General features: G+C 52.6%; 10 protein-coding genes across 10 annotated transcripts; 8 read left to right on the forward strand and 2 right to left on the reverse strand.

The window, feature by feature from the left end:
- Positions 1-253: 253 nt before the first annotated feature.
- Positions 254-539, forward strand: QC762_103455 (uncharacterized protein; the record flags this gene model as incomplete). The annotated part of the gene is made up of 2 exons (XM_062884730.1): positions 254-382; positions 444-539. The coding sequence occupies 2 exons, from the start codon at positions 254-256 to the stop codon at positions 537-539; spliced, it is 225 nt and encodes a 74-aa protein (XP_062747622.1).
- A 2136-nt stretch (positions 540-2675) lies between these two features.
- QC762_103460 (uncharacterized protein) lies at positions 2676-3923 on the forward strand (the record flags this gene model as incomplete). The annotated part of the gene is made up of 1 exon (XM_062884731.1): positions 2676-3923. The coding sequence occupies one exon, from the start codon at positions 2676-2678 to the stop codon at positions 3921-3923; it is 1248 nt and encodes a 415-aa protein (XP_062747623.1).
- Positions 3924-6111: 2188 nt separating this feature from the next.
- GCN5_1 (histone acetyltransferase) lies at positions 6112-7380 on the reverse strand (the record flags this gene model as incomplete). The annotated part of the gene is made up of 2 exons (XM_062884732.1): positions 6112-7161; positions 7246-7380. 2 exons carry the CDS (start codon positions 7378-7380, stop codon positions 6112-6114), a joined length of 1185 nt encoding a protein of 394 aa, XP_062747624.1.
- A 300-nt stretch (positions 7381-7680) lies between these two features.
- On the forward strand, positions 7681-8174 carry rad1_1 (checkpoint clamp complex protein Rad1; the record flags this gene model as incomplete). The annotated part of the gene is made up of 3 exons (XM_062884733.1): positions 7681-7953; positions 8015-8069; positions 8129-8174. The coding sequence occupies exons 1-3, from the start codon at positions 7815-7817 to the stop codon at positions 8172-8174; spliced, it is 240 nt and encodes a 79-aa protein (XP_062747625.1). The 5' UTR covers positions 7681-7814.
- Positions 8175-8271: 97 nt separating this feature from the next.
- On the forward strand, positions 8272-9303 carry rad1_2 (checkpoint clamp complex protein Rad1; the record flags this gene model as incomplete). Its single annotated transcript, XM_062884734.1, has 1 exon — positions 8272-9303. One exon carries the CDS (start codon positions 8272-8274, stop codon positions 9301-9303), a length of 1032 nt encoding a protein of 343 aa, XP_062747626.1.
- Positions 9304-9520: 217 nt separating this feature from the next.
- Positions 9521-10023, forward strand: QC762_0000800 (uncharacterized protein; the record flags this gene model as incomplete). Its single annotated transcript, XM_062882739.1, has 2 exons — positions 9521-9632; positions 9686-10023. 2 exons carry the CDS (start codon positions 9521-9523, stop codon positions 9895-9897), a joined length of 324 nt encoding a protein of 107 aa, XP_062747627.1. The 3' UTR covers positions 9898-10023.
- Positions 10024-10641: 618 nt separating this feature from the next.
- QC762_103485 (uncharacterized protein) lies at positions 10642-11610 on the forward strand. Its single transcript, XM_062884735.1, has 2 exons — positions 10642-10720; positions 10796-11610. Exons 1-2 carry the CDS (start codon positions 10696-10698, stop codon positions 11569-11571), a joined length of 801 nt encoding a protein of 266 aa, XP_062747628.1. The 5' UTR covers positions 10642-10695; the 3' UTR covers positions 11572-11610.
- A 270-nt stretch (positions 11611-11880) lies between these two features.
- Positions 11881-13668, forward strand: QC762_103490 (uncharacterized protein). The gene is made up of 2 exons (XM_062884736.1): positions 11881-12992; positions 13055-13668. Exons 1-2 carry the CDS (start codon positions 12399-12401, stop codon positions 13421-13423), a joined length of 963 nt encoding a protein of 320 aa, XP_062747629.1. The 5' UTR covers positions 11881-12398; the 3' UTR covers positions 13424-13668.
- On the reverse strand, positions 13610-16583 carry QC762_103500 (uncharacterized protein). Its single transcript, XM_062884737.1, has 3 exons — positions 15817-16583; positions 14884-15612; positions 13610-14828 (listed from the first exon to the last, which is right to left on the reverse strand). The coding sequence occupies exons 1-3, from the start codon at positions 15866-15868 to the stop codon at positions 13693-13695; spliced, it is 1917 nt and encodes a 638-aa protein (XP_062747630.1). The 5' UTR covers positions 15869-16583; the 3' UTR covers positions 13610-13692.
- Positions 16584-19621: 3038 nt separating this feature from the next.
- Positions 19622-22609, forward strand: QC762_103510 (uncharacterized protein; the record flags this gene model as incomplete). The annotated part of the gene is made up of 1 exon (XM_062884738.1): positions 19622-22609. The coding sequence occupies one exon, from the start codon at positions 19622-19624 to the stop codon at positions 22607-22609; it is 2988 nt and encodes a 995-aa protein (XP_062747631.1).
- Between the last annotated feature and the right edge of the window lie 23 nt (positions 22610-22632).

A 22632-nucleotide genomic window follows, 5' to 3' on the forward strand; every position in this document is an offset into this window, starting at 1 on the left:
GGGCCATCCGGCATGCAGGTTGCGCGTTCCGGCTCCGACATGCGACCTTGCGTAAGAAACCCCCATTCTTTGCGCCGGCTCGAGTTGCGATGGAATTGCTATTTCAGTATTTCAGGCAACCCGCACGAGCCATGGTGCCCTCCAAGATGCCCCTTTCAATATCCCGCGGCGGCCCTTGCCTTTCCTATGTCCTGTTATCAACACCAATACCTCAACGGCCGAGTTTCATCATGACTCAGCGGCCTACTGTAACATGCTGCTCTTGATAAGCATGAAGTATCGGCCTTCGTATGGATGCTCCTTTTGCACCCAAAGAGAGCCAGCCGGAGCAAAAGAAGCGGCGCCAGCAGCAACAGCAGCAATGTCCGGTTCTGGCATAGGTTTGTGCTGATGGTTCCTTTAACATGGGGTTTGGCGTAGCTGCGACGAGCGCGCTAATCAACGGTAGGTTCCCCAAAAGGGACTCGGGTTGTGTCGGTGCGGGCCAAGAATCCGTGCTTTCGGGAAGACCCGCCGGGTCGCCGATCTCTTTGCCTTGACGACAACCTCCGGAGCTCCGTCTCCGGACGGGACGGCACCGCACACTACACAACGGGCGGAACAAGAACAGACATTTTTTTCTCGCTGATATCCATATCCCCACAGCGCCATGATGAGTGGTTTAACGTTGTTCCCAGCCGTTCGAATCAGGGGATCTGTAGATAGCCTTCTATTTATTCATTCCCGACAGTGGACCCTCATCCGTAGCAATTTGCTTTTTTACGAATACCGGTGCAGCTAGAAGCCACGAATCGGCGATCGGAAAGACGGCAAGACTCTCTGGTGGAGAGAGCATCTCAGCAGATGGTCACGAATTCCTTCAGAAATGGCTGATGGTGATGTGAACATGCCGCCAGATGGGGGTTAGGGTCATTAGCACAGTGGGCAAAGAGTGGCTCCTGTGTGGAGGCTGATGATGCTTAGCTGACGCGCCAAACTGGCTTCAGCAATCCGCTGACCGCTTCTCCCCTCAATTCAACGTTTCACCATGTCTGCGTTAGCCTCTTCGAACCGTCTTCTCGAACGATTTGCCATGGCGTAGCTCACCAGCCCTCCAACCGCAACGTCAATCAGGCCCGAACGGAACGATCCGTCATGCCATGCGTGGCTTCCCGCGGCTTTCCTTTTTTGACAGAAACGGAGACTTGACACCTCGCTTGATGCTCATCTCTTTGGAGATTTGCAACTGGAGCCGCCAAGTTGCACGGCTTTCGCTAGGTTTCGCGCCGACGTCTTCCTCAGCAAAAGAAACAGCCATGACCGAGGCTTCAGGCGAAGTCATACGATATCGGATTGCCGAAGCGACGTCCCCATGATGGACCAGGGTCTCGGTGGGTGATGGGTGAGGCGACAGCAGGGGTACCTGAACTCCCGTGTCCAGTCTCTCCATTGATATCTTTCGATTTGTGTCCTTCTAGATTTTCTGCCGAACCGCCGCACCCCGACTCGAGCCATTCCATCCAGGACCCTTGGAGATTGCCTGAACAACACGAGAAGAGCGCTTTCGTCTATTGAGCTGGCGTCAAACTTTACGCCATGGTTCGTCGGAATTTATCGGGCTCAAGCCATGGCCACGGTGCAACTCTTTTGATGGGGATATGACAGCAATCTGACAATGACAGCGGGCTCTCGTTGCTGTCAACCCTTCATTTGTCTCTATCGACAAATTTCCATTCACCATCCCTGTCTGTTCCCATATCCCGATGACGTCGATTCCATTCCGGTGGGCTCGGAGAAAAATTAACCTCGAAAATCCGCACAAAACGGCAGCAAGCCCGACGACACAGTGGCCTAGCCAGCAATCGACCTCTTGGCAGAGCGGGGAGTGGAAACTATGGCAATATATTTGTGGGATAATATCACCAGGTCCCTCATGAATAGCCGGCACTAGGTGGGAGACGGTTCTGCTCCGTCGTGATGGGAGATTGTGTATTTCCAAATAGTCCCGTATGGGTGACTTCTCGGGCAGCAGAAAGAGCGTGGCGTCCGAAAATCCGCACAGAACCACGCGACCATGGGCTCTTGTGACAGGCATGGCACAGACCTGCAAGGCTGAAGCCATCGCCAAGTTGTGTCGGCAGTGGAACTCGTGGGACTGGAGCACCCCCTGCACGACACATGGCAGCCTCGAGTGGCAGCGATGGGACCCTCGCAACACGGAAAGACTTTTCCAAACAGCGCTTCGCGCACACATTTCAATCTGGCAATCTTCTGGTTCATCCTTGCGAGCCGCGACTATCGTACGAGCTAGCTGACCTAGGCCGGACTATGACTCGCCGCGCCCTTGAAAAAAAAAAAACATCAATTTCCACTTTTTCGGTTTCACCCTGTGTGGTATATAGTCAACACCATGTCCCATCACGGCGCCCGCAGGACCGCTGGTCTTTCACACAGTAGCAGCTCTGTAGTATTTGTAGGCCAAGCAAGAGAATAGCAGCAGCAGCTTGGCACCCACGCCGGTTTCTCGCCCCGTCCATCCGTTCGTTCGTTTTCTTGGTTTATCGGTTGACCAACTTCCACCTCGACATCACCATCATCATCCCGAGTGGTAATAAGTCCAAGGGACACATTCGATTGGGGAGGTACACTCACAAACACCCACAAAACGCCGTCAGACAGCAGCAATTTGGCTCAAAATGGCGCTCACATATCAACAATCAAAACTGGTCAAGGACACCATCCCGGCCCTCCGAGAGCACGGTGAGAAGATCACGACCATCTTCTACAAGAACATGCTTCGCGACCACCCGGAGTTGAACAACTACTTCAACAGCGTCAACCAGAAGAATGGCCGGCAACCGCGTGCCTTGACCTCTGTCATCCTCAGCTTCGCCTCCAACATCAACCACATCAGTGAGCTGATCCCCAAGTTTGAGCGCATGTGCAACAAGCACTGCTCTCTCGGTATCCAGCCTGAACACTACGAGATTGTCGGCAAATACCTGATCATGGCCTTCACCGAGGTGCTTGGCCCAGCAATGACACCGCAGGTGCATTCGGCTTGGGAGAAGGCGTACTGGTTGTTGGCCAAGATGCTCATTGGGCGGGAGGCGCAGCTTTACAGAGACTTTGAGTCGTGGAGCTCATGGCGCAAGTTCAAGATTGACCGGGTGGTGCCAGAGACGGAGGATATCTACTCCTTCTATCTCGTGCCACAAGACGGCAAGAAGTTGCCCAAGTTCTTCCCAGGACAGTACATCTCTTTGCGGGTGAACGGCCCGGAGGGCTATCTCCAGTCAAGACAGTACTCGCTCAGTGAGGCGTGGAAGCCTGACTACTACCGCATTACGGTCAAGAGGGATGAAGGCGCCAGGTATTCCAACTCGGTTTCACAATCGTACTTTCATCCTGGTGTTGTGTCCAACCTCTTGATCGACTCGATGCCCGCTGGCACCATGGTCGACGTTTCTCACCCCGCCGGCGAGTTCTTCCTCGACACCAACAACTCCAGCAACGTCCCCATCGTCCTCATCTCGGCCGGTGTCGGTGTTGCGCCCATGGTCGCCATTGCCAACGAAGTCGTTGCGACACAACCCAACAGGCCAATCTCGTGGATCCACGGCTCCAGGAAATCGGTACCGTTTGAGGAGCACATCACACACCTGAGACGCACCAACCCCAACTTCCACACCAACATCTTCAAGACACACCTTGCTGGGAGCGACGTGGTGGGGGTAAACTACAACTACGACTTCCGCATGGACCTCGCCAAGGTCAACCCCGACGACCTCCACCTCAACCACGGCGGCACCGAGTACTTCATCTGCGGTCCCGAGCAGTTCATGCTGGAGATGTCGGATTACCTCAAGAGCCAGGGCGTGCTGACCCAGCGCGTCCATTTTGAGCTCTTCTCGACCGGTGACCTTGCGTTCAAGCACCAATGAGTGTGAGCTTTTCTCACGGAGATGACGGACGATGACGACGACGACGAAGCGGAGTTATCTCCCTTTGTGACATGCCGAGATGATGCTCGCTTTTCAGCATCCCGATCTTTTCTTTTTGCGGGCTGAGGAGAGTTCCTTGGTCAGTCTGCTTCAGGCAGGACCGGAGCAGAGAGCAACATTTCCGTACATACATACATACACGTAAACACATATTTGTGCTGACAAAGGAGGAAGAGAAATGGGGGAGAGAAGAGAAGAAAGAAGAAGAAAAAAAAGCACGTTTTCGATACCCAGGGCCATTACATAATCTATGGAATTCTTTTTCTCGTCTTGGCTGGCGTTCCTGGAAACCGGTTTTTTTTTTGAGGGAGGCGGGGGGAAGGGGGTTTGTTTTCTGTACACATTGTTTGTCGAAAAGAATTGCGCGTGGTTGTCTTTCGTTTTTTGCTGTATAAAATCTCAGGGGTGGTTTGGGGGAGGGTGAGGGATAGGCATGGGCTGCATTAAAGAGATAAGGTGTAGCGGTGTTTTTTTATTACGGGGAATACTATCAAACATTTTTCCTTTTTGGAGGGTGACGGGGAAAGGTGGGCATGATGGTGTTTTGTCTTTTTTTTATTTACTTTTTTTGGATTGTTTTCTGTTTATGTGTGTGTGTGTCGTTTTTGCAATGTTTTCAGAAGTTGGTCATTGTCATTGTCATCATCATCATCATCATCATCATCATCATCATCATCATCATCATCATCATCATCATTATATCTAACTTAATTCTGCATTCATCTCAACACTTGGTGTTTGAGATAGGGGAGGGAGGGGGGTTGCTTTCGTTGTACATAGAGAATTTTTGGCCAGCACACGGCAGGCAAAAAGGGGTTGTTGTTAGTTTTTATATATATACGCCTGTCCCCTTTTGTACCTCCCTGGGGCTTTTACCGTACTCGCTGTTGTAATGCTTGATACTCACTCACACTCTGTACATGATGAGTATGGTGATACATGTCGGTTTATGTTATCTATTTCGTCTCATGTGGTGTTTTGTTTTCACCGCTGGGCGGCTCCAAGTGTCTGGTTGCTGGGAGAGGAGGTTTATGCAGGGTGCATAATTAAGATTTTTTTTGCATAAACCCTTCTCCTTGTGCATCATCTCTGTATGACAGTCGCCGCACGGACCATATTTAGCCGGTTGTGCATATTTCCGAGGATAACTGTTCATCCAGCAGTAAGATGGATATTGACAACTCTTTTACTGAGTTGGTGTTGGACTACGATTTCTGGGGTCTTTTTTCTCTTTTCGGGCTAATTTCTTTCTGATCCATCAGGGCTCTTTAATCGAGATCACGGCGGAGGGTGAGGCTAGGGCTAAGGCCCATCAATTAGGTATCTTTGATGTATGGTCGTATTCCAAACAGCACTCTCTCATTTGTTGTCCATCTCCTTCCCGGCACGCAGTTGGGAGACGGGACAGAAATAACCCCCCCAGCTTGGGTGTTGCACTGTACATATTTATCTTGATGTGTTTCCTATAAACAAACAACTAGAGCAGATAACACCTTGCAAAACAAAGACAATTCATAGCATCTCAATACCATGTGCCCTTACCAAAACAAAATTCTCCAGACATACATACACACACATTTGCCACCCTATACCTGCCCAAAGCCTGATCCTGATAACCGCACAAAAAAGAAATAGATATCCTGCCCCAACCACCCAGCAAATAAAACGCCAAAGACATAACACAACCCTGAACTCCGAAGCTCCTTAAATAATGCTGATAAATGGGTCACTGATTTGCTCAAGACGCCTATCTCCTGGCGACTTTCCGTTGACGCGTAGAGCGACGCTTGGTATCCTACACCGCTGACTGCTGCTCCCCTTGCTTCTCATCCGCATTACTGAGCTCCAACGCCTTCAGATTAGCATCGCACATTGCGACATCTCCGCCGACATCTTTGGGCAGACGGCTCTCTCGAGGTGGCTGTTGCTCCGGCTGTTGCTCCGGCTGTTGTTCCGGCTGCTGCCCCAACTGCTGCTGCTGACCCTCTTGCTGCTGCTGCTGCTGCTGTGAAGATGCCGATGCCGACGCTGCCCGAGCCGCAACAGTACTGTTCCTCGAACTAACCCTCGTCGGTGGGCGACCCCTCCCACGCTTTGGCTTTTGCTGCTTCTGTGGCTTCGCGCCCAACTAAGACTCGAGATGTGACCACTCCGGGATAGCACGGATCTGCGCCCACATGAACTTCTCCAGCTTGTTCGCGCACTTGGCGTACGGGGTCGTCTCGTTGTTGTATTTCCTGCAGTTGTCAAACACCAGCTTGGCGTCCTTGATGAAGTCCTCCGGCGTGGCGTACTGGTCGGCCTCGAGCTTGGTCTCCATTGTCGAGAGGTCCATCGGCTCCTTGATCACGTCGTAGTAATCTGCCACCTCATCTCTATTGACGGGCATCAAAAACGGCCAGGCAGACTGGTGGTTCTGGAGATCGTTGAGGAGGTGCAAAAGCTGGTTGTAGTTCGGACCGTGGCGGGGCTGGCGGGCAAGTTCGTCCATGTCGGGAGACCAACCGCTGGCGCGGATGGCTTCTATCGACAAGGGGTCTATCGGGGCAACGCCGTTCTTCTGCCATTGCTTTGGTGGTTGGTGAATGATGTGCGACTTTGAGTAGGCCCGAATCTTAGCCTGGACACATTCTTTTTGCTTGAGCAGCATGCGACCCATCTCCAAGTACCGGATACGTGGCAGCATGGTGCACTGCATGATGGTACCCCCTTCATAGTCCTTGATATAACCCATCCATATTGACTTGTCGAGCGTGATTTCCTTCGTAAACCCTTGTTTCTTAAAATAGCCAATAGCATAGTTATCAGCGTAAGTCAGGAAGTGCATCACATCCGAGGTCGCCTTCACATAATCTTTAAGATGAGACATTAAATGCGCGCCGTAGCCTTTGACTTGTTGATCCGAAGAGATGGCGCAGAATACGATTTCGGCAAACTTGCGGCCCTTGAACGGCCGGTACGTGATGCCTCCTACCACTTCCAAAGGCTTCTTCACAATGGCTATCGACAAATGGGTTCGGTCGTACACGAGGCGCGCAATGTAGTCCTTGGGCATTTTCGGGAGCTGCTTCTGGAAGATACATTTCAGGCCGGTAAGGATAATAAGACTCTCGCGCTCGTTGTCGTTGTTGACCACTCGGAACTCGATCTCGCCATTGCGCTCTTCGATTACGGCTGGCTGAGGGGTCAGTTAGCATATTTCTTATAGCATGTAGACAGCCCCAGGACAGGCAGGAACACAAAAAGCAAATAGTGAAAATACCTTTTCCGGAAAGGGGATTGCCGGAACCTTGAGGGGCTTCTTCTCGGGCTCGACTGACTCGTCGACCTTGACGCGCTTCGCCGCCGTGGGAGAGGTCGGTTCGTCGGTCGCTTTGCGCTTCGTGTCCTTAGCCATGTTGCGCGCGGCGATTCCGGGATGAAAGCGAGTGAGGGCTGTATATGGGCGACGGCTCAAGCTGTCAAGCTTCTGGCGCCATTCATTTCGATGGCAAGCGCCGGGGATTGATGGAAGTTGTCGCGTTGCCGATTGACGATGGCTCCGATGATGATGCGGAGAGAAGTGGATCTCGGTTCTCGAAGCTGCCACTTGCTGCGGCGCCTGGCCCCGGCTGCGACTGCAGGGCTGCCCCACCGACAGGGGGCCGCTGCCTATGGAGAATGGCACTAGTTCGTTTCGGGGTTCGAACACGTTCCCGTTCTTGAGCTTCAGCTTCACGTCCAGTGAAGCTGTCCCAGAGCTGCTGGCACCGACAGCCTATCCGTACAGGCAATCACCAACTCTGCATCCTTCATCTGTCTACTACCACATCTCCAGCACCATCACAGCACATGGATTCTTCACTGCACGAGGTCTGGCAGGCTGCGTCCGGCTCGCCGTTCACCCCCGCCATCGGCAAGGACAACCAGTTTCTCTTGGCCTTCATTCTCCTGGTCCTGGGCTTTGGCCTCAGTGGCGCGTTCGCTCTGAGTATGCTTGCACCCGCACCTCCTCCGCGCAAACCATCTTGCTAACCCTGACATTGCGACAGACCGGTCTGTAGTGAGCCTCCCAACTTTGGCTGTGCCTGCGTCGTTGTCGCTTGCGTACGTTTTCCACCCATCTGGTCCAGATCCATAGGGATATTCGTTCTAACATCCAAAAGGGTTGGTGTGGTTTATATGTTCTGTGCGGTCGGGGTCTACGTTTAAGATACCCTCGAAATCTGTACCATAATTCTTTCCTTCGCACAAAAGCAATTCGATTCCTGTTTGACATTCCTCGTTTCCACCACCCCCACCGACCAAGATGGACGCACCAGACCCCCCTATCCTCCGAGCCGTCACCAGCTCAACCAGACTTCTCTATCAGCTACTCAAAGCGATCAATTTCACCAATAAAGTCCACGTCGAGATCACCGAGAAAGGAATCCGCTTCTCGACCGACCACGCCAGAGTGATGCAAGGCGTCACCCATTGGGACAAATCTCTCTTTACCTCGTATACCACAAATATTCCCGCCCCCGAAGAATCCAACGGCAACCCCGACGACGAAGACGATGCCCCTCCCCCCTCGGTCATATTTCAACTATCTCTACCCGCCCTCTTGGAAACCCTTCAGATCTTTGGCGCCGCCGACGCAGCCGCCCGCCAGGCCAGATCAGACATTGACCCCTACCGCAGCACCAACCTCCGCAACTACCGCTCCGACGCCTTCTCCAACCAGATCCTCGGCATGAGCAACGGCACTTGTTCGCTATCCTACAATGCCGAAGGTGACCCCTTCAGCATCATCCTCGAAGAAGGTAGCGTGAAGACGACCTGCAACCTCACAACCTATGTTCCTGAAATCCCAGAGGACATCCCCTTTGACATTGAAGATTTGGGATTCAAGATCATCACCCAGGCCAAGTGGCTGCTGGATGCCCTGGCTGAACTTGCGCCCGCTTCGCCAGAAAAATTGATAATTACCGCTAGCAAAGCAGCGCCTTATCTCAAGCTTACAAGTGTAGGGGGTGCTTTGGGGAGTGGTGGGATCGATTTTTCGCAGGGAAAAGACTTGCTCGAGACTTTTTCCGTGAGGAAGAAGAAGTGGAGCCAGGCTTTCAAGTTTGATATGCTCAAGGCGGCGAACGAGGCGATGAGGATTGCGACAAAGGTTAGTTTGAGAGGGGATGGGCAGGGGGTGTTGAGCATGCAGTTTTTGGTCGAGGTGGGGGGGGAGGGGGGAGGGGTGTGTTTTTTGGACTTTAGGTTTGTGCCTTATGCTGATAGGGAGGAGGACGACGACGACGAGACGGAGTGTGAGGAGGGGGAATATGGGATGGAGGTTGATGGGTAGTTTGGCGGTGATGTGGTATGGACGGCTTTGGGCTGTGGCGGCCAATAAGATGGGGGTTTTTGGTAGACAAGGCTGAAGAAGTAATAAAGCTTGGTTGAACCCCACGTCTCAGTCTGCGTTTTGTGGGAGAAGGCATCAAGAAACCTTCTGGTGATTTCTTCCGCAACCCCTTGGGCTTCTATTTGACATTTGAACAGCCTTTAGTTACCAAACAGCAATGGAGATAACTTTGGGTTGTCAGGATGTCGCCAACTCTGGAATCGAATGCTTCAAGTGGACGGACAACCAGATCATCACCTATGTCATGGCGCACGCCAGAGACGGCTTTGGTAGTTTGATTATCCTTTCCACAACATGGGTTACTGACAGCTTCATTTCACAGGCATGAATTTAACAATCGACTCGGACGAAGCCGGGCCACATGTAACTGCCGTCGTTGATTACGATGGTCCCAACGGGCTGGTGACGATTGATGGGGAATTCGTAGCGACTGGGTACCAGAAGAGCACGAGCGGGATGCGGCTGCATTTGAGTGAGAAGGTGTACACTATGGGAGAGTTTCCGAGGGTGAGGTGGATTCATAAGATTACGTGAGGGTTGGCTTGGGGAGTTGAAGAAGGTCGGTCATGCCAAATAGCAGTTTTCTTTTTCTTTGCTTTTCAGTCACGACGTATTCATTGAAGGGCTTTACCATGTCAGCATTAGGAGGCCGAGTCGCGCGGGGTCGTCTGCGAGGCTTCTTTCATCATCCGGCGGTAACTGTAGTGGTCGTATACTACTTATCCTATCAGAATAATATTCCTTTGTATTTCCGGCAGTATTTCCAAACTCTTCAGCCGGCAGGAAACGTGAGGCTGTGGCACAAGGTCAAGCGAAGCGTCTGATGTGAGATGTCTAGCGCACTCAAGCTCCCGAAATCACACGGTTTTTTAGCTTGGCTCTTCCAAGCAAGAGGTCAAGGTAGCGGGCATGATTACCAGTCAGCTTACTTGAAGCTTCAAACCACCCCAGAATACCAGGGTAGAGATGACGGAGATGTGGCGATGGCGGCGTGGAGATAGACAGTGAGCTTGTAAGATGAATTGATCCGGGTTGATTGGTCTACTACAACTTATTCAGCAGGCTGCATATCTGGTCTGGCTTATGCAATTCACTTAGATGTGTTGATACACACTGAGCCTTGGAAATGAGCATAGGTAGGTGTCGTTCAGGGTGGCAGGCAGCTTCGTGAGGCCACGGCCTAGATCATGCTGCTGATATTCAAGACCAAAGAGTTATAAGAAGGCACATCGTGCTCATTGGGTTCGATATGAAATCACTACTACTCACAGCTCTCATCAACTCATCAGAATCACATTTTCCCGCCCTCCACGCCCAACCAATTCTGCAATCATGTCATACGTTGAAGCCGCCTCAGGTCAGTACATCTGCTGCACTCCCCAGCTCTGACCTCCCTTCACACTGGGCTTCCAAACTAACCCAGCCACACAAGGCGGAGTTGAACTCTTCAACAAAGTCGTCGACGCCGTCAAGGGTGCCGTCGGTGCCGTCGAAGAAATCCAAGGCTCCGCCATCAGGATCAAGCGCGCGGCAGCCGCCGAGGCTCTCAGCGACCAAAACGAGTTCGCCGTCCGCGAGACCATCATCGCCAAGGCCATCGATGCCGTCCACGAGGTAGCTCCCGGCTGCAACATCCTCATCGTCGCAGACTACGGCCGCGACAAGAAGCACTTCAAAGGCGAGTGGAAGACGCAGCCCAACATCGAGCTAGAGCTTCCCAACGGCCAGTCTGCCTTGTATCGTCTTTACATGTTCAACTCTGGCAAGTACGACCGCCCGATGGGCCCGATCTGGGAGGCGAACTATATTCAGTACCGGGGTGCCCATGGTGGGGATGTCAAGAGGGAGACGCCGGTTGGTTGCATGTACTTGACGTTTCCGGATGGCGATGGTTTGGATCCGAGTGCTGAGGATATTGAGGAGGAGGCTGATGATGGTGAGCCGATCCCGCCTGAGGGGGATGGGCAGGAGACGGAGCAGCCTGCTGCTGAAGAAGAACCGGCCCAGGAAGAGCAGCCTGCAGAGGAAGCTGAGCAGCCTGCGGAGGAAGCTGAGCAGCCTGCGGAGGAAGCTGAGCAGCCTGCGGAGGAAGCTGAGCAGCCTGCGGAGGAAGCTGAGCAGCCTGCGGAGGAAGCTGAGCAGCCGGCCGAAGAGGAGCAGCCGGCAGAAGAGCAGCAGCCTACCGAGGAGGGTGCTGAGGAACAGTGAGAGGTCGCTGTCGCTGAATACTAGCTGGTGGAACCCATGACTAGTACTGGAATTAGCTTATGCTCTATGAATAAACTTCTGGTTTTGCCTGTTTGTCAACCTCGACGTCTACGATGTCTGGTTCAAAAGGCCGTCGCCTACCCTAACCCTTGAAGGTGAAACGAACCTGAAGTGGCCCAAGCTCTAGACGCCAAACTGAACATCTTCACAACCCTCAAACCACCACTACAAGCTTGATATTAAAAAGCTGTTTGCATATTCAGGGTTGCCAAGGGTCTATCTATATCTCATTGTATCATGTAGTCATAAGCACCATGAACTTGGTCTTGAACAAGCTGAACTCCAAACCTCCTGCTTGCCCCGCTCTGACCTAGCTCCAAACCAGCATGAGTGTGATCAAACAGATGTGACGGCCGCGACCTGGAGATCGACTCGCCGCCTGTCTGTCCGCCTTTCTGCCTGTTGTGAAAGTAAAAGCTATAAAAGGTCATCGACTATCTGTCTTTATCAGCAGCCTCGCTCCTAGGTCGAGTCGTGCAGCACAAGAAGCTTGATCAAACACCAAGACGTCAGGTACCCCGCGATTGCGCCCCTGCCCCCTGTTCGAGCTCCCCCCTTTTGTACTACCTGCAGCATCATCCCTACCCCGCAGTTCCCAAACGCGGACAACCACCACCACGACGAGTAACTACAACCCTTCAAACCACCAACCCTTCCAATCCCAACGTCCCAATCCTCCTTTCTGTACTCCAATATCCTCTCTCTTCACCTTATCCCAAGCGTCACCGAAACCTCTCCGCCAGCATCTCAACCCCAGCCTTTCCAAAATGGTCGAACGCCCCAACAAACCCTCCTCCCTCGTCGCAACCCCCGGCCTCCCCCCCCAACCAACAGTCAACTTCTCCGACGACAACTCCCTCGTCACCGCCACCCTCCCCACCGGCGAGTCCATCACCGTCCTCCTCTACGGCGCCACCGTCATCTCCTGGAAGGACTCCTCCTCGACAGAAAAGCTCTGGCTCTCCTCAGCCGCCAAGCTTGACGGCACCAAGCCCGTCCGAGGCGGCATCCCCCTCGTCTTCCCCGTCTTCGGGCCCCCTCCCGCCGATCACGCTCAGACCTCCTCCCTCCCGCAGCACGGCTTCGCCCGGACGTCCAGGTGGGAATTCCTCGGCAAATCCACCAGCGAGAGCTCGGGCGATCAGCAAACGGGGGACCTGTCCGTCAAGCTTGATTTCGGCCTCTCCAGCGCGGCGGACGGGCTGGATCCACAGGGCAAGGCGGCCTGGCCGTTCAAGTTCAACCTGATCTACAGCGTGACGCTGAACAGGAGGGATCTGACGACGAGCTTGGTGGTGACGAATGATGATGAGAGGGCGTTTGATTGCCAGGTTTTGATGCATACTTATCTCAAGGTTAAGGTACGCTTCTTTATTCTTCCCGTCTGAAGCAAGAGAGAAACGCTGACAATAATGAAAAACAGGACATCACAAACGTTACCATTTCCGGCCTCGACAGCTCATCCTATGTCGACAAGGTTGACGCTGCCTCGACAAAGACACAGTCGGGGGAGATTAGGATTGAGGGCGAGACGGACAGGGTGTACACCGCCGATGGGCCGGTGACTGTGTCCGAGGGCGGCAAGACTCTCTTTACCGTCACGAGGGACAACCTCTCCAACGTGGTTGTGTGGAACCCCTGGGTCGAAAAGGCCAAGGGCATGGGTGATTTCGAGCCAAAGGATGGGTACAAGGAGATGCTCTGTGTTGAGCCAGGGTCGGTAGGCGGCTGGCAGACGCTGGAGAAGGGGGATGCGTTTGAGGGAGCGCAGACGATCGCTTTGGGGGCTTGACTGAGGGCTGTTCTCTGAGAGTAGGGAACGATGATATGACCGGATGTGATGATGAATTCAGCCATGTGATTTTCTTTTTGGGAAGACGATGTGATGTTTGATTTCGGTGTGATTTGGTGTTATTTCTAGACAAGTATAAAACACATTCTAGCAAACTGATCATTGTTCAAGAGACATGGTGCAAGCCATTGCAAGATAGGTAAAACATAAAATCAAATTCTATCAAGCAGAAGACATGAAACGATATCCAAAAGACGTCTATAAACTGATCATTGAAATCCCCGCGAAGCCCCCCCCAGGTAACTAGCCAAGCGGACATCGTTTGCGTGCCGCTGCAGCGCCTCCCGCATCTTCTGGCCATACGCCTGCTCCTGAGCCTGCAGCTGCAGCTCCTCTGGGGTCGCAGACTGCTCTTCCCCCTTTTCAAAATCACTAGGCCCAAACCCAGGCTGGCTGGAAAAACCCAGCAGCCCCAGCTTCTCCCCCGTCCAGAAAACCAAGTCATTGTTATTGACCTGGGCTTCGCCACCACTGAACAAAGCCGCGGCCCTTGTTGCAAGCAGCTTCCGCGCCAGGTCGCCCGAGCCAGGCATCGAGGCAAAAATTGACGGTCCCTCCGTTCTCTCGCTGTGTCCGATTCTGTGCCGGCGCACCTCGGTGAAGCCGTCGCGTTCGAACCACTTGACGTACCCCATGCCATCTGCCACGGCGAGGCAAGAGCCGTGGTTGACGACGGACATTAGTTTGGAGCGGGCACATGTCTGCCGGTTTCTGGCCGGCTCTCCCACAGGTGGTAGGCCGTAAAGCTCCAGAGATCCCTTTGACTTGTACTCGCCGCATGCGATGAGGGTTCTTCCCGGGGCAGATTTGGACTTTTCCACTTGCTCCAACGAGAGGCGTGCCTGGCGGCGGGCTTGAGAGTCTTCGTAGGAAAAGGGGTAGGGTAGCGATGTCATGCTGCAGAGATTGGCGCCCGAGTAGACTGTTCCTTTGATGCGGGAAAATTGGCGGCGGTCGTAGTGCAGGATGCTCTTGAAGCGACCGGCGACGTAGATGTCGTCGGATAGGCTGCTGGGCTGGCCTTCTACTGGGAGGTGAAGGATACTCACAGGCCCTGGCTGTGCAAGGGGGACGTAAGGGGGTAGAGGCGAGTCGTCAAATAGCTGTCGGTATGGATCTTGGCTGATGTCTTCGAGTTGTACTTTCGTCCCGTCAAAGGCATCTATCGTGTCAACAATATCGGCTCGAGGGGGGCTTCTAGATCGGTAGTCATGAAGGTGAAGGCCGAGGCTTGTGCCGACAGTGAGAGGAACGGCCGAGTTGGCGGCTGATAAAGTCGCGATAGACCACGGGAATGTCTCACGGTGTATGACTGACAGTGTGGGTAAGTCGACCTCGATAAGGTCTGATACAGGTAGTTGTTAGCCAGTTTCAACCGAAGAAAGTTGGTGACTACTTACTTTGCTGTACCGCAAAAAATGCCCTGTGTCTCTGGCTATCCACGCTCACACACTCAGTGACGCCAGAATCTATCTGATTAGATCTGGTCTTGGGACCGGCAAACAAGATGCCCGGTCGGCTACGAGCAACAATGGCACCTCTTTTCGTGGCAGAACCGCCACTGACATGCCAGAGGCAGACACTCCCATCATCTAGGGGAGAGACTGCCAGTACCTTTCCGTCCAGACGTTCTTCGCCGTCGGGATAGTACAAAGCTACCCCCCTGGTCTCCACAAAATCGGCTGCTGACCTGGACTTGGTTCCAGTGCCATGAGCGTATGGCGTCTGAAACCACGATACGACTATCGGGCCTTGCCGGCGTATGTATTCATCATACCAAGAGACCTGCTCATCAGGGAAGATTGGGTCCCAATTGGCCGTGATGCGAACTCGTTCTCTCTCTAGACGTTGCGAACTGCTGAGGCGGTCCCCGTCTACTTCTGAGCCAGAGATGCACTTTATCCAAGAGTCTTCATTTGCCTCTCCAGCTTCCTCTGACGGAGCCCTCACACCGTTGGCGGCTTGGAGGAGGGCAAAGTTGAGATTTTGCAGCCGAAGACGACTACGTAGCGAAGAGAGATAGGACGAGTCTCGCAAACATCTTGCGCGCCAGACGACATCATCACGAGCAATTTTGCTGAACTCGCGGGAGACGCGTTGGACGGGGACAAGTTCTGGTGGCTCAAGAACTGCAATTTGTTAGCTTCAGGTCAGGAGAGAGGGAGTGAGGTCTTGAAAGAGAAAATGCGGTAGAACCACGTCAATTCTTCAACCCTCGTGGCAACTTTGGCCTGGCCTGCATAGCCGGATCTGGAGAGCTGGCCGGGTTGTCCACGGCATTGGCGGGGAGGGTGGTGGTGAGCAGCTTGGTAGAAAGTGGACCCTGGACTTACATGACAGTACGTGGAGCAAAAGCTCCTTAGGCAAACTCCCCAAACTTGCCATGACTTCGGGGCTTTCAAATATAGAATGCCTTGGACAAACAACTCCCCTCCAAAAGAATGAAAACTAGACTAGCATCTAGGAGAATGGGCACTTGTGGAGGGGCATGGATGAGGCGGGAAAGAAACAGCTCATTGCACAAGGGAAGAGAGGCATCCTCAAGTGCTTGTGCAACGGGTTCACAGAGACAGGAGAGAGGTCTTTAGGGCGTAGGACTTTGTTCCAAAGAATCGAAGCTTCAGGAACAAGCCCTCCTGCCCCAACCTAATGCGAACCAGTCTCCCCCACCTGGGCTCGGGAAGTGCCAGGCCCAGACCCCACAACCCCGCTCGGCGTGATACACCTTCCCACACCACCCAATAGATAAACCCTATGCCGATCACCCTGCTCGTCCGATAAGGCACCTGTCACACAATGAGGCTGCCGCAGCACACTATGCCCGATTCGGCCAATAATCCAATCCAGTAGATTTTCTTATGACGAAGTCTCTTTCAACGTCGTTCGGTTTTCTCACATCAGACGGCCTCGGTAGAATTTGGTGTGACATCTACTGCCGCGAGAACAGCACATGTTACCGCACGGGTGTGTCATGAAGCGTGGGATTAGTTGCGCGGTCCTGCACCGCTGCGTTCCACAATCGAGCTATTGGCAGCGGACCCCCAAATGAAACGATTCCGGCTGGCCTTCAAGGTTCCTACGGCAAGGTGCGCCTGTGATGTGGGGTCTGATGTTGGTGAACTGTGATGAGCTTGGTGATGCGGATATGTGCGGGAGAGTGCGAGGGAGAGTGTGCAGGAGAGCCAGTTGCTGCCTTGGCCCTCGGCAGGCCGCTCGTGTTACTGATGGCCTTCGTGCAGGCATCACATGCTACACCCAAAGGCCGATATATAGGTATGTTTGAGAGGTACTGCCGCAATACTATATGTATGAAGTCGTTGGATGGCCCTTGTGATCCACTGCCATGCTGATGCCGCACAGCACCGGCTCTTGGGCAACGGCCAAGCAGCCAAGTAAACAAACCCCTTTTAATACCGATGCAATGGGTATGGATCTTTTATCATCCCCTCACTCCAAGTGTGTGTGCTGGTCTTTGCCTTGAATGCAAATCCTTGTCTTTGACTCATTTCCTGCTTTTTGCTTTTATTTTCTTGCCTTTCTTGCCCGCCCGTCTTTGATAGCATCGTGTAGGTACCTAGACACTATATTTTATACCCACGCTTTGATCACAGACACTGTGAGCTTAGAGAATGTCTACCACAAGTTCAGATCATAAGGATATAGTGCCTAGATAAAGTCGGATAATATTATGCATAGGCTCAAGATCTGAGCTTATACATACCACTCCCCGAACATCAAATAGAGACTATATTCTCTATTTGATCTTATATTATAGCTACTATAAGCTTAGATGTCATCTTTAATAAGTTTAGAATGTAGGGGTATGTCTATCACAGGCTTGAAGGTTACTGTGTATAAGTGTAAAAATCTAAGCTTACAGATACTGTTACTGAGCACAAAATAGACACAACATGTCATATCCAAGCTCAGATAGTGTCCTTGATGAGCTTAAATTGTAAGTGTAAGGTGTCTGTTACAAGCTTGGGTAATCTTATGCATAAGCTTAGACAGTGAGGGTGCAAATCTTCCTTATACTTTAGCTGTGCAGAGGAAGATGAGAGATATCTATTTACATGTGTGCTCAAGGGATCTGCTCTCTGGGCCTTATACTGTATAGCCAGACAATGACTTCTACCAATTCAAAATACAAACGTACTACGTCTTCTTCACCATCATCCACTACCCGGGGTTCCTCTGCTTGCAGTTGAGTTGGCAAAAGACATTGTTGCCACGAGTTCTATTTGTGGGTGGGCTCCTCGGTGGTTATGTTTGCGATGATTCTATGGAAGTTATGCTCCGGTGGGTGAAAATCCGGAATCTGGCGAAGGTACCTTGAATCCTGTTCAGTTTGCTAGTGCATAGCTCTCTGGCTGTTCTCAAGGATAGTGAGCACACTTGGTGGGCTTTGCTGGTTGTCCTTGATTGCAGCGTGGTGGAGTCCCGGCGTCAGCGGCACCCAGATTCGGACTTCCCCCTGTAAGAGACTTGAGGAGAGTTGATTTTCGTGTATCTCTCATGGCAGGGGCCACAGGGCTGCTCTTTGTCTTCTCTCTGTAGGAAGCTTGATTGAGGACATTGAATTTTTCGGAATGGGACGGGGTGTCTTTGGCTTAGGTAGGTAGCCTGGTGAGCCTTAAAATTTCTCTGGGACGAGATGGTTCCCATTTGGGAGGGAAAAAGAAGAGGTGTATGATAGCTTGTTGACTCTGGAAAGTGGTGGGAGCTTGTGCCAGTACTGTGATGATAGGTAGCTGATGAGGTCAGGAATTTATTCTGCTCCTGCTTGGCAATTTTGAGAAACTATCAGATCAATGTGGGTATTTTCTCACTTTCAAGTGAAGAATTTATATATCTGTGAATGTATGTGTCAAAGCCGGACAGTCATGGTGGAGTTGCCAGCGATGCCTTCCATGATGCAAACCTTGATATTTGCTTCACAAGTGGAGTTAACGTCCATTGTAGAATCGAAGCCAAAAGCAGTAAATGGAAGTATCCCGGGCAGTGTGTGCAAGAAGTATTACAGTTTTGACGCAAACGAATCTCAGGGTAGCCAGGCCGTGCATCTGACGATACGGAGATGATACTCTGCGCAAGGAAAGAGATGTGCACGGACCAGATTCAGGGGCTTGTTGACTTGGCTGTTAGGAGAGTGGTGCAGAAAGCGGTCCGTTGCCTGGATGTCTGTGTTACCTGCGGTATTAAAGCTCATGATCTCCTCTGTGTATGTGATCTCAACTTGACATTGGAAGGCCCTAGGCGGAAGAGCCTGGCTCATTGCCAGTGTGGGGGTACCGACGCCGAAATGGGATGGTCGAGCAAGAAAATATGCTCCCCAGGGGAGACACCTCGAGAATGAGGGGTAGTACCGACTGAGTTGCTCCGGGGGTGCTTCGAGGGGCACAGTTTGCTCTTTGGAAGTTCGCGATATCCTGTCCTCTCCCCCCATTCCATACCAAACTCTGCTATCCTCTCCTCTCCTCTCTTCTTCTCTTCCTCTCACGCAACCATTCCTCAAACTTCAAACAGCTGATATCGAACAGAAACGACTGACCCAGCACCCTTTGATCCAAGTGGTCGATATTCTTTGTGCGCTTCCTCTCATCAACAACGTCGTTTGTGCCTGCGGTTGGCGCTCCTCCAGAGCACGGGCACAAAAAGCAGCTGTGAGGATCCAGGTATGTTGCTCCTTCGGGCCCATCTCCTCACCAAGGCCATCAAAATGCGAACTTGGGTATCAGAATATTGGCCGCAATTGCTACTTTTTGGAAAGATGTGTGTTGCGGCTTGTACTGCGGCTCATAACGCGGCTTGGGCGGCTCCTGATGCCCTACTGCACCTTCTCAGTTATCCTTCACTCAACCTTCCCACTTTGCCTCGACCAATGACGGTTGCCGATTTCGTCAACAGCGCAATTGCTAACTCAGACTGCGTCGCAGCTTCCACCAGATCTGTACCCTCACGACTTCCTCTTCTGTGGTTCAACATTTCCGCTGCAGCATCATCTCTGGCAACCTTCCAATTGTGAGCAGCTGAGGTACGTTCATTTCTTTTGCTCTGGTCGCCCTCGTATCAGTCTGAAAGCATCTCCATTTTCAAGAATGAGAACTGACTGGGCTTCGACCTCAGAAACCACCAAGCATGATTGGAAAGGACGGCCCAGGCGCTGAGGCCATGCCCTCCAGGGGCCATCCACCACCTGAGGGTTCAACCGTCATCGTCCCACCTGAACCAGCCCCCAAAAGATCAATCACCCCCAAGGGCACACTGTTCACCAATCTAGGCGAAGCCCATCTAGCCATCACGGCCAGAGTGGCAGCCAAAATCGCCGGTCAAGCTGTCCCTGCTTTGCCGGTCGTCACTCCTTGCCAGTCACCGACTGCGCCTCTTCATGAACCCCGTCCCAAAGACAACTTGCCGCTGGCGTCACACATGGAGTTTGTCAGATCTTCCCACCTTGCCAACGGACGTTGCTTGACTGGCTATGCTCCCAACGTATCGATTGCTGAGAAGAAGCATGAAGAGGGTTCGCAAACCTCTCCGACACCATCTCCCGACACGATCCTGTCCAGTCATTATGACGATTTCAACCCTGATCTTGACTGGGTACATGGTCCCGGTCCAGAAATATGCTCAAAGCGCCGGACCAGAGAGACCGGAAGCACAGTTGAGAACATCTATCGACAATACCTCCCTTCGGAACCTTCGACCGTCAAGCCTCAGTCTGTCGCCCATAGTTCACCGCCCACAAACAGAGCGCATCCTCAGTCGCCGGATAGGGGAAATGGGAATAGCAACAATGACCACTACATCTTGGCTCGTTCCTTGACCAACCACCCATCCAAGCCTAACCATGTCGACGATGGCGCCCGTCCGAGTAAGCAACGTCGCAAACTGTATGATACAGCTGGCGATGCTCCCAGCGTTCCTCTCCCAGAGCTGCCAGTTGCGAGGCGCTCTGCCCGCTACTACGATAGTCATCTCCATGGGTATGATGATCCACCAACTCCGTCGGGGATGTCAATTTCCAATACACAAGTGCTACTTGACAGATACAGTGATCACAGTCAGCTGGCTCAAGATGAAGGCTTTTCAGAAGAAGCCATAGTTGCCGGGGCCTCACCAAAGAGCGAGCTTGACGGCACTGAGTTGGAGCTGTCATCACCCAGCGCCCATGAACGGCTGAAGGAGAGGCTTGACAGGCTACACTACGCATGCAACGCTGGTCTCGCCGAATATTCTACAGGCGCGCTTACTTCGGAGTCGGACGAAGACCCATTCAAGTACGATCGCAAGTCTTACCACGCGCTCCTCCAGCCAGTTCGAGAAAGGGAAGTAAGCCTAGCCCTCCAGCAGTTGACTGGCATTACCGAATCAGCGACGCCAGTGGACGAGATGCCACAGGAGTCTGGACAGCCTGTCTTACAGAGCAGAAACCCATACCTGAACAGACTGCAGTCTTACAAGACTCCAGAAGCTGAAGACGCTTGGGAGGATCAAGAAGATCCAAACGAAATCAAAATTACGGTTCAACGTCGCCCTTCTAGTTTCTCACCAGCCCCTCAGCCCGAACTTCCAACTCAGAGCCGCAACTTGACTCAGGACTGGAGGACCAGTTACTGCAATGACCATTTCCATCAACCCCAGAGTGAAGGCGGTGACTGGGAAACAGTTGGAACCAATGTGGGAGGTCAGTTTGGCAGCAACCTTGCATGTGCCTCTGGTAGTGGTCTGAGTGGACACCCGGCCCTCAAGATCACCAGTGACAGCATTGCGAACTACTCAGACTGCAGTTCCTTTGGCCCATCCCAATACGATGCCTTCACGTCTACTGAGCGAATTCTCCAGCATCCGACAGCCGATCAGAACCCCACTGACCAGCTGTTCAGAAACATAAAAGACACAGGGCGCCCGGTTTTTCTCCCAAAGCCACGAGTAAATCGTGCTAATGGATATCCCTTGGACTCAGTTCGACATTTTACAGATGCAAATACCACAGCAAGTGGTTCTACAGCTAGAAGCGCTCTGCTCGAGAAGATCAGTGCTCGTCTGCGTCGAAATAAAGAACAGCAGAAGAGCGGCAACCCTTTCCAAGTGCTTCCGAACACTTCGGTGCCTCATCTTTCTGATGTTTATGAGCTGGAGGACATGGGCCCTGGCCAGCGTGCCATCAACAACGGGGTTGAAGCCCACGGTTTGAACAAGGAAAATCGACTTACGCCTCCTAATCAAGAATCGAGTCTCATGGCGAAGGGATCGCCCACCCTTTTCAGCTTCCCACTCATCCCATTACAGGAAGCCGTGAAAAAGCAAGCCATCAGACGGGCAAGTGGAGAAGACGATTTGACTTTGACCACCACCAGAACCCGCCAGGACTCCAGTGTTTTGTCTTCCAGAGCCACGCAGAGAACTACTCCGCCAACGCCCTGTACGGCAAAGCCACAGCAATACTCGCCTCCTACTCCTAGTCTCGCAAGACCTCCTCCCACGCATCTTCGCCGGCCCACTGGATTAGGGATCCCTGATACTGCTACGCCATACCCTGCATACCAGATGAACAAGGGCTTTGATGGAGACGAACAAAATCTTTCCACGGCTTCACCCCTCAGCAGCGGCAGTCCTCCCATCTACGGACGAGCAGTTTTCCCTCGCTCCTGCAGAAATATCTTTGGCGATGCGCGCGCAGATCCTCCTCGAAAATCCACAAGAAGTAGCTATGGGTTTCCAGTCATGTTGCGCAGGTCAACCCACAAGAGAAAGACGACCCGTGAGAAGAGAGATGCACTCCGGCAACCAGGGGAATCCCCAAAGCCCGGCCCGGTTGTCGACCCGGAGACAGCAGATGCCTTCGTTCTGTCTGGCGAAGATGCGTACATCTCATGGGACAGTCAAAGAAAGCGTCGACTGTTCTACTATGGTGCGCTTGCCGTGTGCATTTTCCCCTTCCTGACCTTGTTGGTCTACCATGGGGCTTTCGATCCTTTTCTTGTCTGGTGGACAGAAGGCGAGGTACGCCGGATGACTCACAGGCAACGTCACGTTGTGGCTATTGTTGGAAGCACCATCGCAGCTGTTTGGCTTGCTGCCATTGCCGTGGTTGTTACTCTTCTTGTCAGCACAAAGACTTAAGTAGTGGTATCATACCTATGAGC

The sequence above is a fragment of the Podospora pseudocomata genome, assembly GCF_035222375.1.
Source record: "Podospora pseudocomata strain CBS 415.72m chromosome 1 map unlocalized CBS415.72m_1, whole genome shotgun sequence".
NCBI lineage: Eukaryota > Fungi > Ascomycota > Sordariomycetes > Sordariales > Podosporaceae > Podospora > Podospora pseudocomata.